At 42.1% G+C, this 20,546-nt stretch overlaps 1 protein-coding gene across 11 annotated transcripts in view; it reads left to right on the top strand.

Annotated features, from left to right (window-relative positions):
* The window catches only part of LOC103186228 (coiled-coil domain-containing protein 91), a 90,500-nt gene that overhangs the window by 8,289 nt on the left and 61,665 nt on the right, over window positions 1-20,546 (top strand). For 5 of the 11 annotated variants that reach the window (XM_007905121.2, XM_007905120.2, XM_042335374.1 and 2 more), the window contains 3 exons: window positions 13,002-13,177; window positions 15,920-16,129; window positions 17,085-17,189. In XM_007905121.2, the coding sequence (XP_007903312.1) occupies window positions 13,002-13,177; window positions 15,920-16,129; window positions 17,085-17,189 (491 nt within the window). Of the gene's footprint in view, window positions 1-9,669; window positions 9,754-13,001; window positions 13,178-15,919; window positions 16,130-17,084; window positions 17,190-20,546 lie in introns of all 11 variants that reach the window. The other 6 variants (XM_042335376.1, XM_042335375.1, XM_042335379.1 and 3 more) reach the window with 2 other exon arrangements.

Here is a 20,546-nt window from a genome sequence, read left to right as displayed (position 1 = left end):
GCAGTTTACAGCTCTTGATAACTTTTTTTTNACTGTGAACGGCATCAATTGCCAAGATTTTGAAGTAACACCTGTTCCTGGCTTGGGGAAACAAAGTCTGATTATGCAGCAAGTGAATATGAGCTGCTCCAGCAGAGCCCAGTTTATATTTATTAATTTTTGTGTGGAAAAACATAGCAAAATATTGGCCAGAGAGAGTCCAACTTGCCTGTTCTTGTGAGTTGTTGCAGCCACTTGGCACTGACGAGCACATTGATGCCAATGATTGTGGAGAGTGCACACACTTCATAGTACTATCCGATTACATCTGTTCTCTGGCAGTGAAGATGCCCTGTATCCTGTTTTCTGTCTAACTTGAACTTTTATCGACCGCTTTTGTTCTTGGAAGGGACGAGTTTGTCAAACACAGAGGCTGTTAAAAAATGGATGTGTGTATGATTGTGAGGTGCAAGATAAGGATCATGGTGTCAAGAATTCCCAAGTTTTTCAGTGGTAAAGCATTCTTTTAACACAGTGAGGCAATTTTTATTGTAAAGCCGTTGCAAGCAACTTTTTTTGATGCACAACAATGAAATGCTCCAGAGAGAAGTGAAACAGGAAGAGAAGGATTAAAGTCCATTCAAACTCCAAAACCAGGATTTTTTTGTGGCCCCAATATTACCTCTGACATCTTTTCCCTCATTCACCTTTTGAAAACCTTGAAATGTTGAAGTCAGAAACACAATAGAGCCTCCATTGGATTTTCATGATGAATCTCATGACGTTTGGACTCTCTTTTTGAGGGAGTCGCAAACCACGTGGTTCAACACTCATATTATATTTGTTGCTTTAAGTCAGGGGTGTTCAGAGTCTTCACTTTTGTCTGGGTTGCAGGGCAATTCTGGTACAGGACAGGCTAGTAGCACTCTCACCTCTGGGTTAGAAGGTGATGGGTTCAGGACCCATGTGTAAGTTATTGTCCAGGTTGATACTGTCAGGGTGAGAAATTTACCTTGGATTTGGGTTGCAAATCCATTGTCAGTTTACCCTGGACTGATAAACTCATAGATATATGGCAGCAAATGCAGGTTTCATTCTGAATTCAACCCAACCCACAGGGTTCCTACAATCAATGAACTAAGAATTGGGGGCAGGCCTCTTTTAGTCTTAGCGTCTCATTCCCAATCCGCAACACTGCATACTTTTTTCTGGCTCCTGGTGTGCGTTGTGTCGGCTCCTTCATCGTCATTTGGTTTCTTCCCCCAAATCCAGCAACGTTTATCCAGGAGTGGATGCTGGTAGACAACCGTCCCTGAATAAAGCACTCTTAACTGACAGATAGGTCTTAATTCCTCATATTTTTGGGTTACAGCAGTCAAACTGCAATTTTATATGATCAATAGGTCATCTCACGGTACCTATTGATCTTTGAATCTTTTTAAAAGGAGACAATAACAGCTGAAAACTGATTTATTTGTGCTGAATTGTAGAATTATAAAATAATAATAATCCTTGCATTTGATATAGCGCTTTTCATGTCTTCTAGACATCTCAAAGTGCTTCACAGAATAGACTATAAAGTGAATTGACTATATATTTGTGGGCGAAATGTGACAGCCAATTGCGCATAGCAGTGTCCCACAAACAGTCGTGGATTGACGTGACCAATTTATTATTTTTTTGTTCTCATGTCTGTTCCAGCTCTTTGAAAAGAGCTATCCAATTCAATCCCATTCTCCCCTCCATAGCCCTGGAAACGTGTTCTTCCAAAATAATTAACTACTTCTCTCTTAAAAGTTGTTATCGAATTGGCTTCCACCATCCTATCAGGCAATTCATTCCAGATCTGAACAACTCGCTGTATGAAAACATTTCTCCTCACCTCCCCACTGTTTCTTTTAACATCTATTTTAAATTGGTGTCCTTGGGTTACCGACCCACTTGCCAGTGGAAATAGTTTCTTCTTGTTCACCCTATCAAATCCCATCATAATTTTGAAAACTTCTATTAAATCTCCTATTAACCTTCTCTGCTCCAAGGACAATGATCCTAGCTTCTCTAGTCTCTCCTGATAAATGAAGTCCCTCATTCCTGGTACCATCCTGGTAAATCTCTTTTACACTCTCTCCAATGCTTTGACATCCTTCCGAAAGTGTGGGGCCCAGAACTGAACACAGTACTCCAGCCGAGGCCTAACCAGTGTTTTATAAAGGTTCATCATAACTTCCTGACTTTTGTATTCTATGCCCCTATTTATAAAGCCGATTATCCCTTTTTTTTAACAGCTTTATCTACCTGTCCCGCCATCTTCCAAGATTTGCATGAACCCCCAGGTCTCTCTGTTCCTTCACCCCCTTTATGATTGTACCATCAGCTGATATTGTCTCTCCTCATTCTTCCTCCCAAAATGCATCACTTCACATTTCTCCACATTAAACTTCATCTGCCACGTGTCTGCCCATCTTACCAGTCTGTCTATGTCCATTTGCAGTCTGCTACTATCCTTCTCACTGTTTACTACTTTTCCTAGCTTAGTATCATCTGCAAACTTGGAAATTATACTCCCTTACATCCAAGTCCAGGTCATTTATATAGGTCAAAAACAGCAGTGTTCCCATTACTGACCCCTGGGGGACACCACTGCACACTTCCCTCCAGTCAGAAAAACAACCGTTCACTACCACTCTTCTTTCTGTCTCCCAGCCAATTCTGTATCCATGCTGCCACTGTCCCTTTAATACGTTGGGCTTCTATTTTGCTTACAAGTCTCTTATGTGGCACTTTATCAAACAAACGCCTTTTGAAAATGTAAACTACATCAACTGCACTACCTTTATTCACCCTCCGTTATTTCATCAAAAAACTCTGATCGGGTTTGTTAGACATGATTTGCCTTTAACAAATCAGTGTTGGCTGTCCTTTATTAATCCATATTTTTCAAAGTGAAAATTTATTTTGTCCTGGATTATAGTCTCTAGAAGTTTCTCCACTACTAAATTAGACTGTCTGGCCTGCAGTCCCCAGGTTTGTCCTTCTGCCCCATTTTGTAAACGGGAGTACTATTTGCAATCCTCCAGTTCCCTGGCACCACCCTGGTGTCCAAGGAGGATTAAAGATTGTGGCCAGAGCCTCTGTTATTTCCACCCTTACTTCCCTCAGTAACCTAGGATGCAACTCGTCCAAACCAGGTGACTTATCTACCTTGAGCATCAACAACCTTTTTAATACCTCCTCTCGGTTTATTCTTATTTTATCCAATTTCTCTTCCCTCTCCTCTGATATTGTGGCATTGGCTGCATCCCCTTCTTTTGTGAAGATAGATGCAAAGACTCATTTAGTATGCAGCCATGCCCTGTACCTCTACAAGAAGATTTCCGCTTTGGTTCCTAATTGGACCCACCCTACCTTTGACTGACCTTTTATTCTTTACGTGCTTATAAAATACCTTAGGGTTCCCTTTTATGTTACCCGTTAATCTTTTCTCATACAATCTCTTTGCCCCCCTTATTTCCTTTTTCAGTTCTCCTCTGTACTTTCTATATTCTATTTGATTTATCTTCTGTATTTTAGACCTGACATTTATCATAAACCTCCCTTTTCTGTTTTATTTTAATCCCAATTTCCTTATTCATCCAGGGAGTTTTGGATGCCCTACCTTTCCCCATTGTGGGAATCTATTTGTTCTGTCCCCAAACTGTCTCCTCCTTGAAGGCTTCCCATTGCTCGTTAGCTGTTTTACCTGCCAATCTTTCTTTCCAGTCCACCTTGGCTAGGTCCCTTTTTAAACTCACTGAAATTAACCCTTTTCTAATTGAGTATCTTCACCTTTGATTGTTCCTTGTCCCTTTCCATAAGTACTCCAAACCTAATGATGTTGTGGTCACTGTTGTCCAGATGCTCTCCTACTGAAACCTGCTCCACTTGTCCCACTTCATTCCCCAGAACTAGATCTAGGACTGCTTCCTTCCTCGATGGGCTGGAAACATACTGATCTAGAAAGTTATCCTGCACACATTTTGCGGGTGCTTTTATAATAATGATGATAATCTTTGCATTTGATATAGCACGTTATCATGTAGTTGAGATGTCTCAAAGCATTTCACAGGATATATTGTAAAGTGGATTGCCTCTATTTTGTGGGTGCAACACAGCAGCCAATTGTAGTGTCCCACAAACAGTCGTAGATTGGGCGATCCGCCAATCGACTAACAATTGGGTTCCTACATACTGCTAGGTAAACAGAAGCGCGTTGAGTAAGGAAACTTGTCTAAGGTTTCGCCTCACTCAGGAATCGGACCTGAGTCCTCTCGCTTGCGAGGTGAGCGCCCTGACCACTACACTACAGAACTCTACAAATTTAGCAGACAGAGAGAAACTGCCATAGGAGTTGCACATCCAGAAGGTCACAAAGCCTTGTCACAATTTCTGCATCTTGTTCAAGTATTAGATATTCATAGTGTGAATGTGGAAGCTCTCTTTGTTCAAGTCATGGCCTCAAAGTGGAAGATGACAAATTATTGTGGTATAATCACTGTTCCTCTCCCTCCTGTGCCCTGATGTGCTGCAGCATGTCATGGATCAATTGAATACAAACTTCCCTGGCCTTGTCACCTTTTGTTCACAGCAGCAGTGGATGGTTCCAGCCTCATGTCAAGTATTTGAACTCACATAGTCCAGGCTGCCCTCCTTATAATGTTGTGCTGGCCTGCATTATTAGACGTGAAATCCTTCGGATGAGATGTTTAAACTGAGACCTTGTCTGCCTATTCTCATGGACTTTAACAATCCCGTAGCACTGTTCGAAAAAGAGAAAGGCGTTTCTTCTGGTGTCCTGGCCAATAATCCCCTAAATAAAATCGAGTACTGTAGCTCAGCGGTTAGAGCGCCTCGCAAGTGAAATGTTGGACAAGTTACCTTACTCCAAGCGCCTCTGTTTATCTAGCAGTCAGTAGGAACCAGGTTGTTACTTGATTGCTGGATCACTTTTCTGGGGATAATAATTCTTCAAAAATGCTTTTTTTAATTTTGTTCACTCAATCCACGACAGTTTGTGGGATACTGCTGTATGCAATTGGCTGTCGTGTTTCACCCACAAAATACATTCAATTCACTTTACAGTATATTCTGTGAAGCACTTTGAGACGTCTCGAAGACATAATAAGATGCTATATCAAATGCAAGGATTATTATTTATTATTATGATTGTCATTACACTACAACGAAGTTCATTGTCCAGAGTACTGTTTGAGACGTTTCTACGAGATAAAGCACTACATCAAAGTCAAATATCTTATTCCCCTCAATAGCTTAATTACATTTCCAAACATGAAAAACATAAATTAAGGAAGGGGAGGGAAGAGGAACGGGACTGAATGAACAGCTCTTGCAGTAAGACAGCAAACATGGCAGTTCAACAGACCTTCTGAATTACAAAATGCTGATCCCAAACTCAAAACTCAGCCAAATCCAAAATAAGTAACATCTGATTAAGACAGGAATAAAGAAATGGAGAAAATACTCAGAGAACGAGAGTGGAGAAATTCCACTTCTCCATTTATGTTGGATTATAATGTATGCAGAAATTGGTAAATTGTTTGATTCAGTCTGAATACCCAGAAAGTGGGTATTCTGTAGTTCTTAAAAGAAACAGAGAATACCGACCTCAAAATAAAAGCTGTATTTGTCAATTTCTGGAGGGTGTGTAATATTTCATGAATAGTGTAATTTAGACCCAAGTGAAATTTCTCCCCAATGATAGGCAGCTCTGAGACGCTGGTCCAAAGGCAAAAAAATCACTCATAAGTTGAAGGCTGCAATACCTTTCCTGAAAGATATTTCGTAAGCTTGTTAAAGCTGTAACATTTCAGCAACAAACTCCTCATTTGCAACAATACAGTATTTCAATCTGTTCCAAGAATGATTTGAATTAAGGCAGTGTCTCGAGGGGATGCACGCATCTCCAACGTCAATTTGCTTTACAGTATATTCTGTGAAGAGCTTTGAGACGTCTAAAAGCACTATATCAAATGCAAGGATTATTATTATTTTATCAGTCACTTGATAACTTTTTGTGTGACACAAATTGGCCTCAACACAGTCATTACACTTTTACAGTAAATCCTGTGAGACATTCTCCTAATGTGAAAGGCATTGTATCAAATCCAAGGATTGTTTTGTGAGACGGTTCACCAGATGCAAGCAGCGAGCGCTGGGAGCATGGGTGAACGATTGGGCAGTGAATGGTGTGAGGGTTGAAGGCTTGGTGGACGAAAGCGGGATAAGGTAGACCGTGGGCGGGCACTGGTGGGGCGAGTTAGGCCGTGGTTGGGCACCGATGGGGCGAGTTAGTCCATGGGCGGGCACTGGCGGGGCGAAGTAGGCTGTGGGTAACTACTGGTGGGGCAAGGCAGGCTGCGGGCAGAGCAGAGCCATTTGCTGGTCAAGGTGCAGAGACGGAATTTCAAATCTCCTGCCTGAATCACGGAAAACGAGTGACCACCGAGATCACATAGGAGCGAGTGATCACCAAGGCCGGTAGTTAGTGGCCAGTGAGACGAAGGTTCGGCTGCTTCAGGCGTGGAGATGCCATTTCCAAATACCCCGCAGAACAACAGCCAAATCTCACTGTTTGATGTCACTTCCAGGCGCCATTTTCAAATCTTCCAGGATACGTATAGTTCCAATTTTGCTATCCTTCTGCTACCTTGTCCTCCCTCTTTTCCCTCCCTGTCTCTGGCACTTAAGCCATGATTACCATCCCGTCTCTCTCCCGCCATGCGCTGTCTCCTGTAGCCCATGGGCTGTTGCTGCCCCGCTGATCGCTCGCTTGCGGTTTTTGTGCGCGTGTTTTGGCTGCCGAGCCGCTCCCTCTGAAAATGTTCTTGCTCCTACCCGCCACACTCCACTACCCCCACTCTGTCCTTCTCTTCCGCCGCGTCCTCACTTTCTCTCTCTCCTGGACCCCAGCATTACTTCCCTCTGCTCCAGCGTGGGCAGGTCCATCATGGCTCTCGGTACTGGTTGTCCCAGAACAACCACCCCAACTGTCCCATCGCTCACTCTCTCCACACCAGCCATCTACGAAAGGCAAAAACCTCTTCCCCCTCCCTCATCCATACCCTCTCCATCTTCCCTCTTCCCCCCTCCTCAAACTCCACAGTCATTTCTCCCCCATGACTCCAAATCCTCCCCGTAACACTCCCTCCTCCACCTCCCCCACTAGCAAACCTATCCGCATTTCCGTACAAAATGTCCGCTCCCTCTCCAATAAAGCCATTTCTATCCATGACCTCATCCTGGATGACCACATCGATATTCTTGGCCTTACGGAAACCTGGCTCTACCCTGGTGACTCCATTCCCCTCATTGAAGCCTCCCCTCCTGGCTACACTTTTCACCACACTCCCCAGCCCCAACTAACGTGCTGACGGGGTGGCCCTCATCTCCCAAGCTTCCCTTGGTCTATTAGCCTTATTCCTCTGGTTGTTTCTCCTCATTTGAGCACCTCACCCTACACCATCCCTCCTCTCTCTCAAAATTCTCTTAATTTACTGCCTTCCCTCAAACCTCCTGGCTCCTTCCTCACTGCTATCTCCTCTCTTCTTTCATCTCTTTCATCCTTGTCCCTCTGCACTGAACACCTGCTCATAATGAGTGATTTCACCTCCACCTCCCCTTGCACCACCTCTTCAGAGTTCACTGCCTTCTCCTCCTCGCCGACCCACAACCAGGGCCACTTCCTCGACCTCGTCTTCACACATGGCCTTGACATTTCCAACCTGTCCATCATGGACAAGGCCTTCTCAGATCACTTCTTCTTCTCCCGCATCCACCCTCCCCTCTTCCAAGCCCTCCACCATCTTTTTACATCTCTGGGAAAAGCTTCTTCCTGAGTCCCTCACAAATGCCCTCTTCCTCGGACCTTCTCTCCCTCTGGCCCTCAACCGGCAGTGATCCTGATGCAGCCTCAAGCCTCTGAATAACGCCATTCTTCAATTAAAGAATGACAAATCTTTAATTTCCTGGCTCCTCTGAAATCCAGGGCTGTTTCCAAATCCACCTGCTCCCCTTTGTGCAACAGTCACTCTGCTCATTTAAAAGCACCCTCACGATTCATCGCCATCTGTGGCTTGAGAACCTCTGCACCTACTGCCTCGCCCTTTCTCAGGCCAGAACTCCAAAGTCATCCTGGAGGTGAAAAGCAGCACTTCCTCTGTGCTTCCCCTCAAGCTCCCTCTATCCTCACATGAAACACCAAGTGTGAAGAGGTCCTGGATTTCTTTACCTCAAAGATTGAAAACATCCTTTTGGCTGCATCCCCCTCTCCTGCCCCCCCCATGATCCCTTCCATTCCACCCAGATCATCCACCGCGGCTTCTGCCACTTCCCCCTTCTTATTTTCCTTTGATGTAGGGCCCTATCATGGAGGAAGATGTGATAGGGCCCTATATCAAATGCAAGGATTATTATTATATTACAGTGGAAGCCACTTAAGATGGACCCCAGTTAACCCTAGACGTTGGGTAAATCGGACAAAATGCCCTGCCCCTATTAATTCGGACAGAATGCCACACTGGTTGCAGCTGCGTCTATTCACGCTGTGTCTACAGGGACAGAGTTGGGAGGAGTCAAAATGCGATTGATTAACAGCGGACTCCAGCCATTCACAAGCAGTCAATCAGTGAGGGAGTGGGGGAATGGGGAGGAAAGAAACAAGGGAGAGAATGAGACGAGTCAAACCGCAGTTGATTGACAAGTCAGGAGCCACTTGTGGAGTGCCTGTCTATTCACAAGCAGCTCCAGGCTGTCATTCACTTCGGAGCCACTGCTAATTGGTCCCCTTCATGTCCAATGGGAAGAGCAAAGAGGGAGGGAGGAGTCACCGCCAATGCTCCTGCTGGCCAGCAAGAGGCGAGAACATCAGTTAGCCCCGGACGTCGCTTAAGTCGGACAAAATGGCCAGCCCCGATGTGTCCAGTGTAATTGGCTTCCACTTTATTATTAAAAATGCTTTTAGTGATAACTGCCTGTTTTACTTAATAAAACCGAGTTTACAAGTTTTTAATTATAATAATTCCTCCATTTGATATTGCATCTTTGCATGTCACTGAAACTCACAGAGTGCATGACAGGATTTATTGTGACCCTTATTTGCAGGAAAACACTCCAGCCAATTTGCCCATTTCAGGAACAAAAACAGAAGTCGCTGGGAACACTCAGCAGGTCAGGCAGCATCTATGGAGAAAGGAAAGTGAATCAATTTTTGGGGTCCATGACACTTTGTCAGAACGAAGGGTTCTGACGAAGGGTCGTAGACCTGAAACGTTGACTCACTTTCCTTTCTCCAAAGATGCTGCCTGACCTGCTGAGCGTTCCCAACGACTTCTGATTTTGTTCCAGATTTCCAGCTCTGCAGTATTTTGCATTTTGTTTGCCCACTTCAGTGTCCTACAAACAACTATGAAGTGAATGACCAATTTCCTCTGGAGAATTATTGGCCATGATACCAGGAGAGACTCCCTTTTGTTTTTGCATAGAGCCATGGGATCTTTATGTCCACCGCAACAGTCAGACAGGACCTCGGTTCAAGAACCCGAAGGATGATATCGCTTGACAGTGTAGCACTCCTCAGTGTCTGGCACACTAACTGGCTCTCGCAGTAACTACTTTCTTGGTGTTAAATTCCAATAGTTTGATCCTGATGGAATTTGGCACCGTGCAACATCCAGTGTACAAAAGAGGTCTGGTCACGTGACACAACCATGTTTCCAAGAGGTAAGAAATGCCCGAACAGTTCCTTGTTCTCCAACATTGGCATCTTTCCACTGCAGTAAGTCTACAAGCCAATTCAAAGTGAGGCTTTTTGAGTTTTGACCATAGGTGCTGATATATTAAGCTATTGTTTGAATTGTAGATGTGTTTGAATGCACTTAAGTAGTAGCAAATTCCTGTTCTAATGGAAAGAGAAATCTGTCCAATTCTGTACTTTGAGAGGCACTGTGCGGGGTACATGGTACAGTGTAAAACTAATGAAGAGCATTGCACTGAGTATTGCTGATGCTGTGGGTTGAAAGAGTTGGTATTGGAATAACTTCAGATATTATGGAAGGCATGCTTATTTTCATTCAAGTGCGTTTCTGCTGACTTCATGTCATTTAAAAGTACAGGTATCATGCGATCTTGGCATTTGGTTTCTTTTTAAGTAATGATATATGCCAAATGTGAACCTTGTGCAAACACTGAACAGGATATTTTGATCAAGTATCAGCAATATTGAGTTCAAGTGAAAAATGCCCTGGGGTTGCATGTGGTCTCTTTATAGAACATGTAGGTCTTTGGCACTTGAGAGTTATCGTTCAGAGGGGATGTGAAAGGGGGTATTCAAAGCTTGGCTTTTGGAGCGAGCACCTGTGTAGGTTGGGGCTCGGGTTGTTGTGCAAGAAAACAAAATTGAACGCACACTCGGAGTGTTTGGAGTTAGTTACCTTTTTTATTCAAAAGTAATGTACACTGTTAAAAATAATAGGGACCTCAGCTACATTTTGGTCAGACTAGGATGGAAAGACTTTTTTAATAGGAGGTTTGCGTCAACATTATCATTCTTTCTGTTCTGCTGAAACAATTCTGTGCCCGATTCTTGATGGGATTTCATCATTTTTGCACCAAAGTTTATTTCAAGCAACATTCTGGTTAATTATGTGAATCAATTTTGCTATGAACAGCAATTGGACAATGTGGATCTCCTTAGTCTTTAAAGGAAACATCTCAGAGGATATCTTATAGAGAAATATGTTTAAATAACATTTAAAATGTGATTTGATAAAGTAAACTCATAACAATATCTTTGGATACACCAAGACAGTAGAACAAGATAATATAACTTTAGAGTTGAAAAGGGCATATCAGGATTGACATCAGAAAGTGTTTCTTTACCCAGAGAGTAATAAGCATCTGGAACAGGTTATCAGGAAGGATGGTTGAGGTCAGAACGCTGAACACATTTTAAAAAACACAGCTTGATGCTGTTACAGGAAGACGTAAGATTGGGTGTTCTGGACCAAACCTGTGCATTCAATGTTAGGGATGGTGTAGGAGTGGGGGAAGGGTTCAGGAAGATTGGCCAGTTTTTTTTCCTTCCCCCCCACTCCCCCTCTTTGAAACGACAGGATGTTCACAAAGTCCTGTCTGTTACTCCCATTTTATTTCAGTGCACTGACCAACAAAAACATGTGATAAAAAGTACTTAATTGTATTCAGTACAAGTGCTTAACTGTATTTAGACGTCCTGAGGTTGATGTGAGGGCCATCATTTTCATGGCAGATAAGGATCCATCGTCATGTCAGTGCGACATCTTCCGTAACATCGATGTAGTGATGAGAACGTTACTGGTATCAGACATTGATATCAGACTCGACTCACCTGGAACAAAAAATAAAAATTCATTGTATGAAGAAAAACAGAGGGTAATAGGACTTTGTGAACATCCTGTAAAAAAGAAACCTTGCATGACAGCAGCTCAGTGCTGTCCGTGTCCTGCTCATCATGTGATGGGTGGTGGGGCATGTAGCCTAGTGTCCACTCACTTGCGTATTTGCGTTTTCGTGCTGCAGTAACTTCGTACAGAACTTTATGGAAAATATTAGTAGCCCTTTCAAAATAGCTTCTCTTTTCCAATTTTCTCTTTTCTATTTTCCAAACCTATTTAAATCAAAAGTGTGGTTTAGTTTTACACTTGATAAGTTAGTGTAAAGAAATGGACGATTTCCCAGTGTCAGCGCAGTGCACTCCCAGGTGAGTTACAGTATGCACAACGCAGTCAGAATGGATGATATGGGTCAGGGTCGGATGAATATTTCTTGAGAAGTGATGTTGAATTCAGATTTTTATAAGATTGGCGTGGCTTTTAGAGGAAAATGTAGAAAATTGGTAACCCCCTGATGTACTGCTCCTTGTATTTCATGTAAGTGCAGAATAAGATGTTAAAACAAGGTTCCGTCTGTCGTAACTATTTTGTCAGGCAAACAGCAACATTTTGCACCAGCATGGATCCACAAACAATCATAAGGTGAATGACCAATTCATCTGGAGGAATATTGGCTGGTCTACTAGGAGGAACTTTATTCTCTTTTTCAATTGCATTATTTTGGAAAAAAAATTCCACATGTGCAATTTCTTTTCATTTCCTTGAGATTTTACTACCCCTCAGATGTATAATTCCAATGTATATTTCATATAACTCCAAGGTGTTACACATTTTAAACCTTCTATTCCTTACTGAGATAGTTTACTGCGTGTAGCCATCAGTATCATAAGAGTCTCTGTTTCAATCCTTCATCTGTGCTCAGTCAGCTGAATTCTGACTGGGGCATGACAATTATCCTGATCATCTTTAGGCTATGATGGTGTGGGGTGGGGAGGCGTGTAAATGTCAGCTATATATTTGGATTTCTGATCCTAAATGCAATCGGGTGAATCCTGATGCTGAGTGAGTTTGGGGACAGGATTAGAATGTCCTTTATTGTGATGTTCCATACAGTTTAATGGCCCACAACACTAAGGAACACTGACAGCACTGCTGTGTTGCTCCTTGTATTTTGTATAAGTACACAATAACACGTTAAACTGAGGTTCTGCCTGGAGTGACTATTTGTTCAGGTAATCGGCAATGCCAGGAAGTGACTGGTACTCTTTGAGCCATTCCCCAGACAGTGCCCGCAGGAGAGAATAAATATACTTCCATTAAACCTGATTTAGATAAAATAAACAACCAATGTCTTACCTTGTGCATGTTTTACCAATGTCTTACCTTGTGCATGTTTTACCAATGTCTTACCTTGTGCATGTTTTACCAATGTCTTACCTTGTGCATGTTTTACCAATGTCTTACCTTGTGCATGTTTTACCAATGTCTTAATTTGTGCATGTTTTACCGATACCTTACCTTCTGGATGTTTTACCAATGTCTTATCTTGTGATTGGTTTACCAATATCTTATCTAGTGCATGTTTTTTGTTTGCAATAGTACCCGGGATGCAGCTGACCCAAAGTGCTCCTCCTGATATCCTCTTGGACCAGACAACACAGTCAGTCACGAGCTATCAGTCAAAGTTTGCCCTTTGCCCAGGAGATGAGCCAAACTCTATCTCAAAACCTGGGTCGGCAGGAAATAATGAAGAGCAAACAACATTGATAGCACAGGTACAGCACATGAGCTTACTCCTTGTGGAGCAGAGTCCCCATCAGTCAGGGTGATGCCAATCCAATTATCCGCAGGAGCAGTTTTGCATTGTTTACCTCCAAAGTTTCACATACTTGCCACTATTTTTGCGAAGTAGTTAAATCAGTAGCATCTCTTGATCATCTATTTTCAGAGTTTTTATCCATGGTCTCTTGTATCTTCTCATGACTGATCCACAGTTGGCATTGAGGCAACCTTCTGAAATCAAAAGCAAAACTTTTGTTTGGTCAGCTGGGTGTCTTGAAACATAAGGAAACCCATCACTATGCTTAAAAGCACCCAAAGCACCTACATGTCTGTAATGGAATGTGCACTCTCTTCATGGAAGAATGCACCCCGTTGACTGACTTCCAAAGAGAATTGGGCACAGATTGGATTGGAGACACAAAGTGTGTGTTGGGGTAACTGCTGGGGTTTAACCAGTTAAAACCGTATAGCTTGCCATTGAAAGAACGATCTGACACGTTTCCCGCTGTTTGTCCAGCGAGGATCACCCAATTCATTAGCTCTTTGGCTTGTAGGGTTAACTGCAACTCTTAACCGCAGAAATGTTTCCCACTCAGAAGAGCTGACCTCTGTGGGTTTAGTGGGAATCCACTCTCTTCTGAGTGGGAAGAATCCCTGCTCCATTGATGAGTCTGTCCTCCAGGTCTTGCTGATGGACCACGCTGGCTCTTCTGTCATCAGCAATTTCCTTGAGTACTCTGAACCCCTGCTTGCTTGTTTTCCTTTCCCCAAGAGGATAAATCAAAAACTGGAATATTATCCGGAAAAAGAAAAGTAAAATAACTTGGATTTTTTTAAAATGAACTTGAGAATGATATACCCCTGAATTACTATGATTTTCAATACTTGATGGTGAATAGACAGAGTCTGTACTTGGTTTTATTATTAGTAGTAATGTTAGAAATATTTGCAACTATCTCCCAACAATTTTAGAATGATCCGATTCCAGTTTACCAATTGGTTGAGTTAAGTCACTTTTTGTTTAGGTCAAAACTGCAGGTAATGCACAAATAAATGAAACAATAATACACAAGACGCAACAAATCATAGAGAAACATGGTCACTTTCTTACTGAAGGTAAATTCCCTTACCCCTGTACATAAACATAGATACAGTAGAATCAATATCGATTCCACTGGGAAGTGTGCTGACCCTCTACGCAACTCCAACTATTTCAAAGTTACATCGTTCTTTTATGTGTTTCTAACTCCACCTCCCCTTGTCACAGAGATAGCCCCCACCCTTTGCAGCTGGTTTGCAGAGAGAGAGATACATGGACAACTTCTGGACAGCCTTCCACAGTCTGCTTGTTTCTCAGTCTTGAGATAGGCAGGTGTCTGTAGCCTTTCCTTTCTGTGGTCCTTTGTTCTTACATCTACGCTCAAGGACCCGATTGCTCATTATCTCAGAGGATTGAACATCTTCCCAGGAAAATATGAAACATAATCAGAAGCTGACCTCAACCCGTCCAACAAAGCCACTTTTAACGATTTAACTATTAAACATTTGGAACATTCGGTTGCTATATGAAATATACCAATGTATCCTGAGGTGATAGTCAATATATTTCAACAGTAATGCTTTTGAAGGAATCAACTGTAATAAAGATGTGCAATGCAACTTGCTCATAAAGCCATTTTTGGCCAATGTGCAATATAATTGGAGTAATATCCTGTAGGATTCAGACAATATGACATTGATTGTATGAAAACATGTTCCCTGAAGCTACACTGCTTCATTAAACCCTTTCTGGGTGAGTGCTCTTAGCAATTGCAAAACTAACTAAAGTTTTTTAATGGTTGTTGTGAGATGTGAGGCTGGCTCGCACTGCTTTATAGAAAAAGATGCTGCAGTGAAATTGCAGTTCACATAACTATAGTGCAAAGGCTTGATTCTGTGGATCTGTGAATTAATGGGCATCCAATATAATGGGAATGTTGGTTTAAATGGAGCATTTATTCCGGCACCAATTCAACTATAAATAATCTGTGGCATATTTGATTAATAGGAACAGCTGAATCATCGGTATGTTTTTCTCACAACAGGGAGTGAGTCTTCCACCATATTGTATAATATGACAACTACTGCTTCTGTTTTCAGTTGTCTTGCCCAATAAAAGTATCCAGCATTTTTACTGCAAGGTGAATTTGCAGCATGTTCATTTCAGAAATCAAGACTGGGCTTTAAGCGGTAATTATACCGCTTACAGTTTCTTTTCCTGTTACTTTACCTATCAGTAGTTCAATATCTGGGCTAAGAGGCCATTTGAAATTCACAGTACCAAGTAATGTGTGTCAGATACTAAATATTGTTTTCCCCACTTTGATCATAATCATCAATAGTTTTCAGGGTGGTGACAGAATTATAAAGCATTATAAAATTATATATTGTATAAATTATACAATACAGTGGAAGACTCACTCCCTGTTGTGAGAATTAAAATGATTATAACTTCTAAATATTGCAATTGAGTATTTTGTGCCTCTATATTGCTAGTGATTATCAAAAACTATTTGGTAAACGTGAATCATTTGAAAACATGCTTTTTGTGAACGATAAAAAGGTTAAAATGGAATTGGACAGCTAGTGTTTCAATGTCAGTTTTGTACAATTCTCAATAATGCTTTTATTTAAAGTTTCAATTTTTATGGCAGTACAACAGCGTAAAGTGGCATTTCAAACTACTGTATTTGCAGATTCAGCCGAAACCCCAATCTTTACTGGACACAGTGGGGGTACCAGCGAGCTCACTTGAAGAGGAAAGACTGGGTCAGCCGGCTAGCATCCCTGACGATGATGCTGAGACAGCCAGAGTAAAAGAGATGGAGGCAAAGCTCAAAGAAACATTGCAAAATGTGGAGACAAAACTTTCTGCTGCAGAAGAGGAGAAGCTTGAAATTAAAAAGGTTTGTTGATACTTTTTGGTGATTGCCACGGGCTGCGTTGTTTCCAGAATTCTTTGAAACTTCCACGAGCTTTTGCTTAAACTCCTGTTCGGTTGCACAATATGAAAATTATTCATGAACCAACCTGGCCATAGCTCTGTGTTTTAAAAAGAATTCTGCTGTGATATACTTATTATAATTGGACCACCAATGTCTCATGCAAAAACGATGAGGTGTATAGCAGAACAGAATAGCAACTGTTCTGTATTGGAGGGTAGGGAGAGTGGCTGGGGGTCACCTACATTTAATAGCCCAGATACACCAACTTTGCTAACACTATGGAGTACATGATTTTTAAAAATATGATAATAATCCTTGCATTTGATCAGGATTATTATCACATCCATGAGAGTGTTACATAATATAGAGAATATTATTTATATAGAATAAAATATATTCTACCAGTCCATTTGGTGCAGCACAACAGTGTTTACTTGGCTCAGTTGGCAGTATCCGTTCTCACTGATGCTCCACTTTAGTCGTGGGAGAACGCTGCTTTGTCGTAGGTGCTGCAATTTCTGAAGAGTTATGAAACCAAGGTTCCACCCCCCCTGTACATATTTGAAAAGAGAATGGAGATTCTCCTGGTTTCCTGCCCAACAATCCCCCCGATAAATTGGTTATTCACCTCACTGCTGTTTGTAGGACAATGTTTTGTACAAATTATCTGTTGCATTTGCCTCCACTGTCAGTAGACTAGCCAGCAGTTACATGTGAAGCTTTTATGTGTTTTACCAGAATAGGTGCCATATCAAATACAAGATAATCATGAAGGTGAGGGTGCAGCACTTGGTTGTCTGAATTTCCAAGTTTACTGGAACTGAGTCATTGTGGGTCTCCTCCGACTGATTTACATCCCCCACGACTGGCTACTTCTTCAGGTTTATTTTAAAAAGTCTTATCATTTGTTTTGTAGGAACTTGCAGAACTGCTAGAAAAACACTCAAAGCTGCAAGAAGGGATTCTACAGGAAAAAGGTGAAGCGGAAAGATCTCACAGAGAGTACTACAGTCAGTTGCAGGTAATGCACAACCTGATCACGTGCAAAATATGAGGGAGAGAAAGTCAAGTGATTGATGGGATTTTTGAGTGCTGTTTAATAAATGAAATTTTTCGCATCTTCAATTTGCAGATGTTTTTGCAATAAAATATTGTTGCACAGCCATGACTTTCTGCAAACTTCCATCTCTCTAGTATTGCTGGTATCTTTGAGCTCCTCAGTTAAAATAGCCAGGTTAATTCAGTTCTTTGTTGCTCATTCTGGTTAGTTATCTCTCACCATTCAGTTCACCAAGTAAAGTATTTTTAACAAGCTGCTGATGTCATCAGAATCTCTGTTGAAAACTTTTCATGCTTTTTGCTTGGAGTTACTATTCCCTCTCCCAAAGATTTTGTATAGGGTATTGAATGCTCACAGCACAGACGTTGGAGATGTGTGCACCCCCTCGAGACACTGCCTTAATTCAAATCATTCTTGGAACAGATTGAAATACTGTATCGTTGCAGTGAAGAATTTGGTGCTGAAATGTTACAACAACAACTTGGATTTATACAGCGCCCTCCACGCAGGACGGCGTCTCAGAGCGCTTTACAGTAATGGATCCCGGGACCTAGCCAGGGGGAGGGGGGGAAGGTGACCAAAGGCGCAGTCGAAAAGAAAGATCTTTAGCAGAGACCTGAAAATGGGAAGGGAGGGAGCGAGACGAAGGGAGTGAGGAAAGCAGTTCCAGTGCCTCGGGGCATAGTGGCTGAAGGCATGACCGCCGAGGGCGGAGCGGAGGACTCGGGGGACGAGGAGGAGGCCAGACGCGGAGGAACAAAGGCAATGGGTACTGTTTTGAGGAGAGAGGAGGTCAGAGAGGTGGGGTGCAGAGGAGTGCAGGGACTTGAATACAAAGGTGAGGATCTTGAAATAATTTGTACAAAACAAGCTTGTTACAGCTTTAACAAGCTTATGAAATACCTTTCAGTAAAGGTATTGCAGCCTTCAACTTATGAGTGATATTTTGCCTTTGGACCAGCGTCTCAGAGCTGCCGATCTTTGGAGAGAAATTCCACTTGGGTCTAAATTACACTATTCATGAACTATTACACACCCTCCAGAAATTGACAAATACAGCTTTTATTTTGAAGTCGATATTCCCTGTTTCTTTTAAGAACTACAGAATACCCACTTTCTGGGTATTCAGACTGAAACAGACAAGTTACCAATTTTTGCACACTTTAAAATCGCACATAAATGGAGGAGAGTGGAATTTCTCCACTCTCGTTCTCGGAGTATTTTCTCCGTTTCTTTATTCCTGTCTTAATCAGATGTTACTTCTTTTGGATTTGGCTGGGTTTTGAATTTGGGATCAGTATTTTGTAGTTCAGAAGATGGTCTGTTGAACTACCATGTTTGCTGTTTTAATAATCCTTGCATTTGATATCGCGTTTTTCACGTCTTCTAGACGTCCCAAAGCGCTTCACAGAATATACTGTAACGTGAATTGACTGCATATTTGTGGGCGAATGCGGCAGCCAATTGCGCACAGCAATGTCCCACAAACAGTCATGGATTGAAAATGACCAATTTATTATTGTTTTGTTTTTTTGGAGGGATTATTATTCGGCGTGTGGAGTAAGGAAACTTGCCCAAGGTTTCGCCCTGCCTGGAATTGAACTCAGGTCTCTCATTTGCAAAGTGAGTGCTCTAACCACTGAGCTACAGGACTCCACAGGTCTTGCTGCAAGAGGTGTTCATTCAGTCCCATTCCTCTTCTCTCTCCTTCCTTAATTTGTTATTCATGTTAGGAAATGTAATTAAGCTCTTGAGGTGAACAAGCTATCTGACTTTGATGCAGTGCTTTATCTCGTAGAAACGTCTCAAGCAGTATTCTGCACAATAAGCTTCTTTATAGTGTGATGACAGTAATAATAATAAATAATAATCCTTGCATTTGATATAGCGCCTTATCACGTCTTTGAGATGTCTCAAAGTGTTTCACAGAATATACTGTAAAGTGAATTGACTGTATTTTGTGGGTGAAACGTGGCAGCCAATTCTGCACAACAGTGTCCCACAAACAGTGAGGATTGAGTGACCAAATTATTATTATTTTCTTTTGAGTGAATTATTATTCCCAGAAAAGCGATCCGCCAATCGACTAACAACCGAGTTCCTACTTACTTCTAGGTTAGCAGAGGCATATGGAGAGAGGAAACTTGCCCAACAATCTGTATTTGTTGAATTTGGATGAGGGAGATATATTGGCCAGGACAGCGGGTGAACTTCCTTATCTTCACAATAGTGAAGGAGATCTTTAATATTCACCTGAACCACCAGAAGAGACAGATTTCAATTTAATGTTCCATCTTATGGAAGTGCCTCCAACACTGCAGCACTCCCTCATCTCCAGTGTCAGTGTCAGTATACCTAGTGAGCTCAAAAACTGGTATGTACCATCTCATTTAGAATCAAGGGTACTACCCATCAGGCAAAACCGAGAAGATTGATTTATGTAGAAAATATTTCTGTTCTCGCGGCAGTTCTTTTTCTCCAACCTAAAGTATATCTGTAAAAAAAATAATACTTGTAAGGTGTCCTTCAGTTTATTCATAAGCGCTCTGGTTTTTAAAAGGAAGTTAAGATACTAACCAATTAGGGGCACAAAGCCAAAGTGAAACAAAACTCCAAATGGTTTTTGGGCATTGGCTTAGTTGTACCTTTTTATAAATGGAGTTTGTGACCACTTGTAACATGATGTACATTGAAACCCTCAAACCCCAAAGTTGGCGCTGTGCCAGATTTTGCTTGTACACCTTTTCTCAATGTTGTATGTTTAGCCTTTCATCTGGGGGAAGAGAAGGAAAGAGAGGGGCAGGGAGGAGGAAAAGCCATTCCTGATGCCAAATGTGCAGTTTGAACCAGACTAGATATTGTTGCGGTCCAGTATAAATCTGAACAGGAATCCCCTCCTCGCTCCCTCCCTTCCCTCCCCTCACCCTGACCATTTCCCCCCTCCTTGCTCCCTCCCTTCCCTCACCCTGACCATTTCCCCACTGCTCGGGTCATGACCCAACTGTGCAGCGCCTTGGGACGTCCTCCTGACGTGAAAGGCGCTTTATAAATGGAATCTTGTTGTTGTTGTTATAAAGGCGTGACTCAGAAACATGAAAATGAATTCTTGGCAGCCCGCTACATTCTATAAAAGTTGTGTTTTTCCTCAGCACATTTTCAGACTATCGACTTGTTCATCCTTCAGTGGAATTATGATCACTTGCTGAAACAGTTTTGTTGTTTTGTGCCCAGACCATGGAATTCTCCGTGATCCAACCCACCATGACCCAACTGTGCAGCTCCTTGGGACGTCCTCCTGACGTGAAAGGCGCTTTATAA

Source organism: Callorhinchus milii, unplaced genomic scaffold, assembly GCF_018977255.1.
Source record: "Callorhinchus milii isolate IMCB2004 unplaced genomic scaffold, IMCB_Cmil_1.0 Scaffold5, whole genome shotgun sequence".
Taxonomy (NCBI): Eukaryota; Metazoa; Chordata; class Chondrichthyes; order Chimaeriformes; family Callorhinchidae; genus Callorhinchus; species Callorhinchus milii.
Note: the sequence above shows the minus strand (reverse complement) of the source record. Positions and strands in the feature narration are given on the sequence as shown.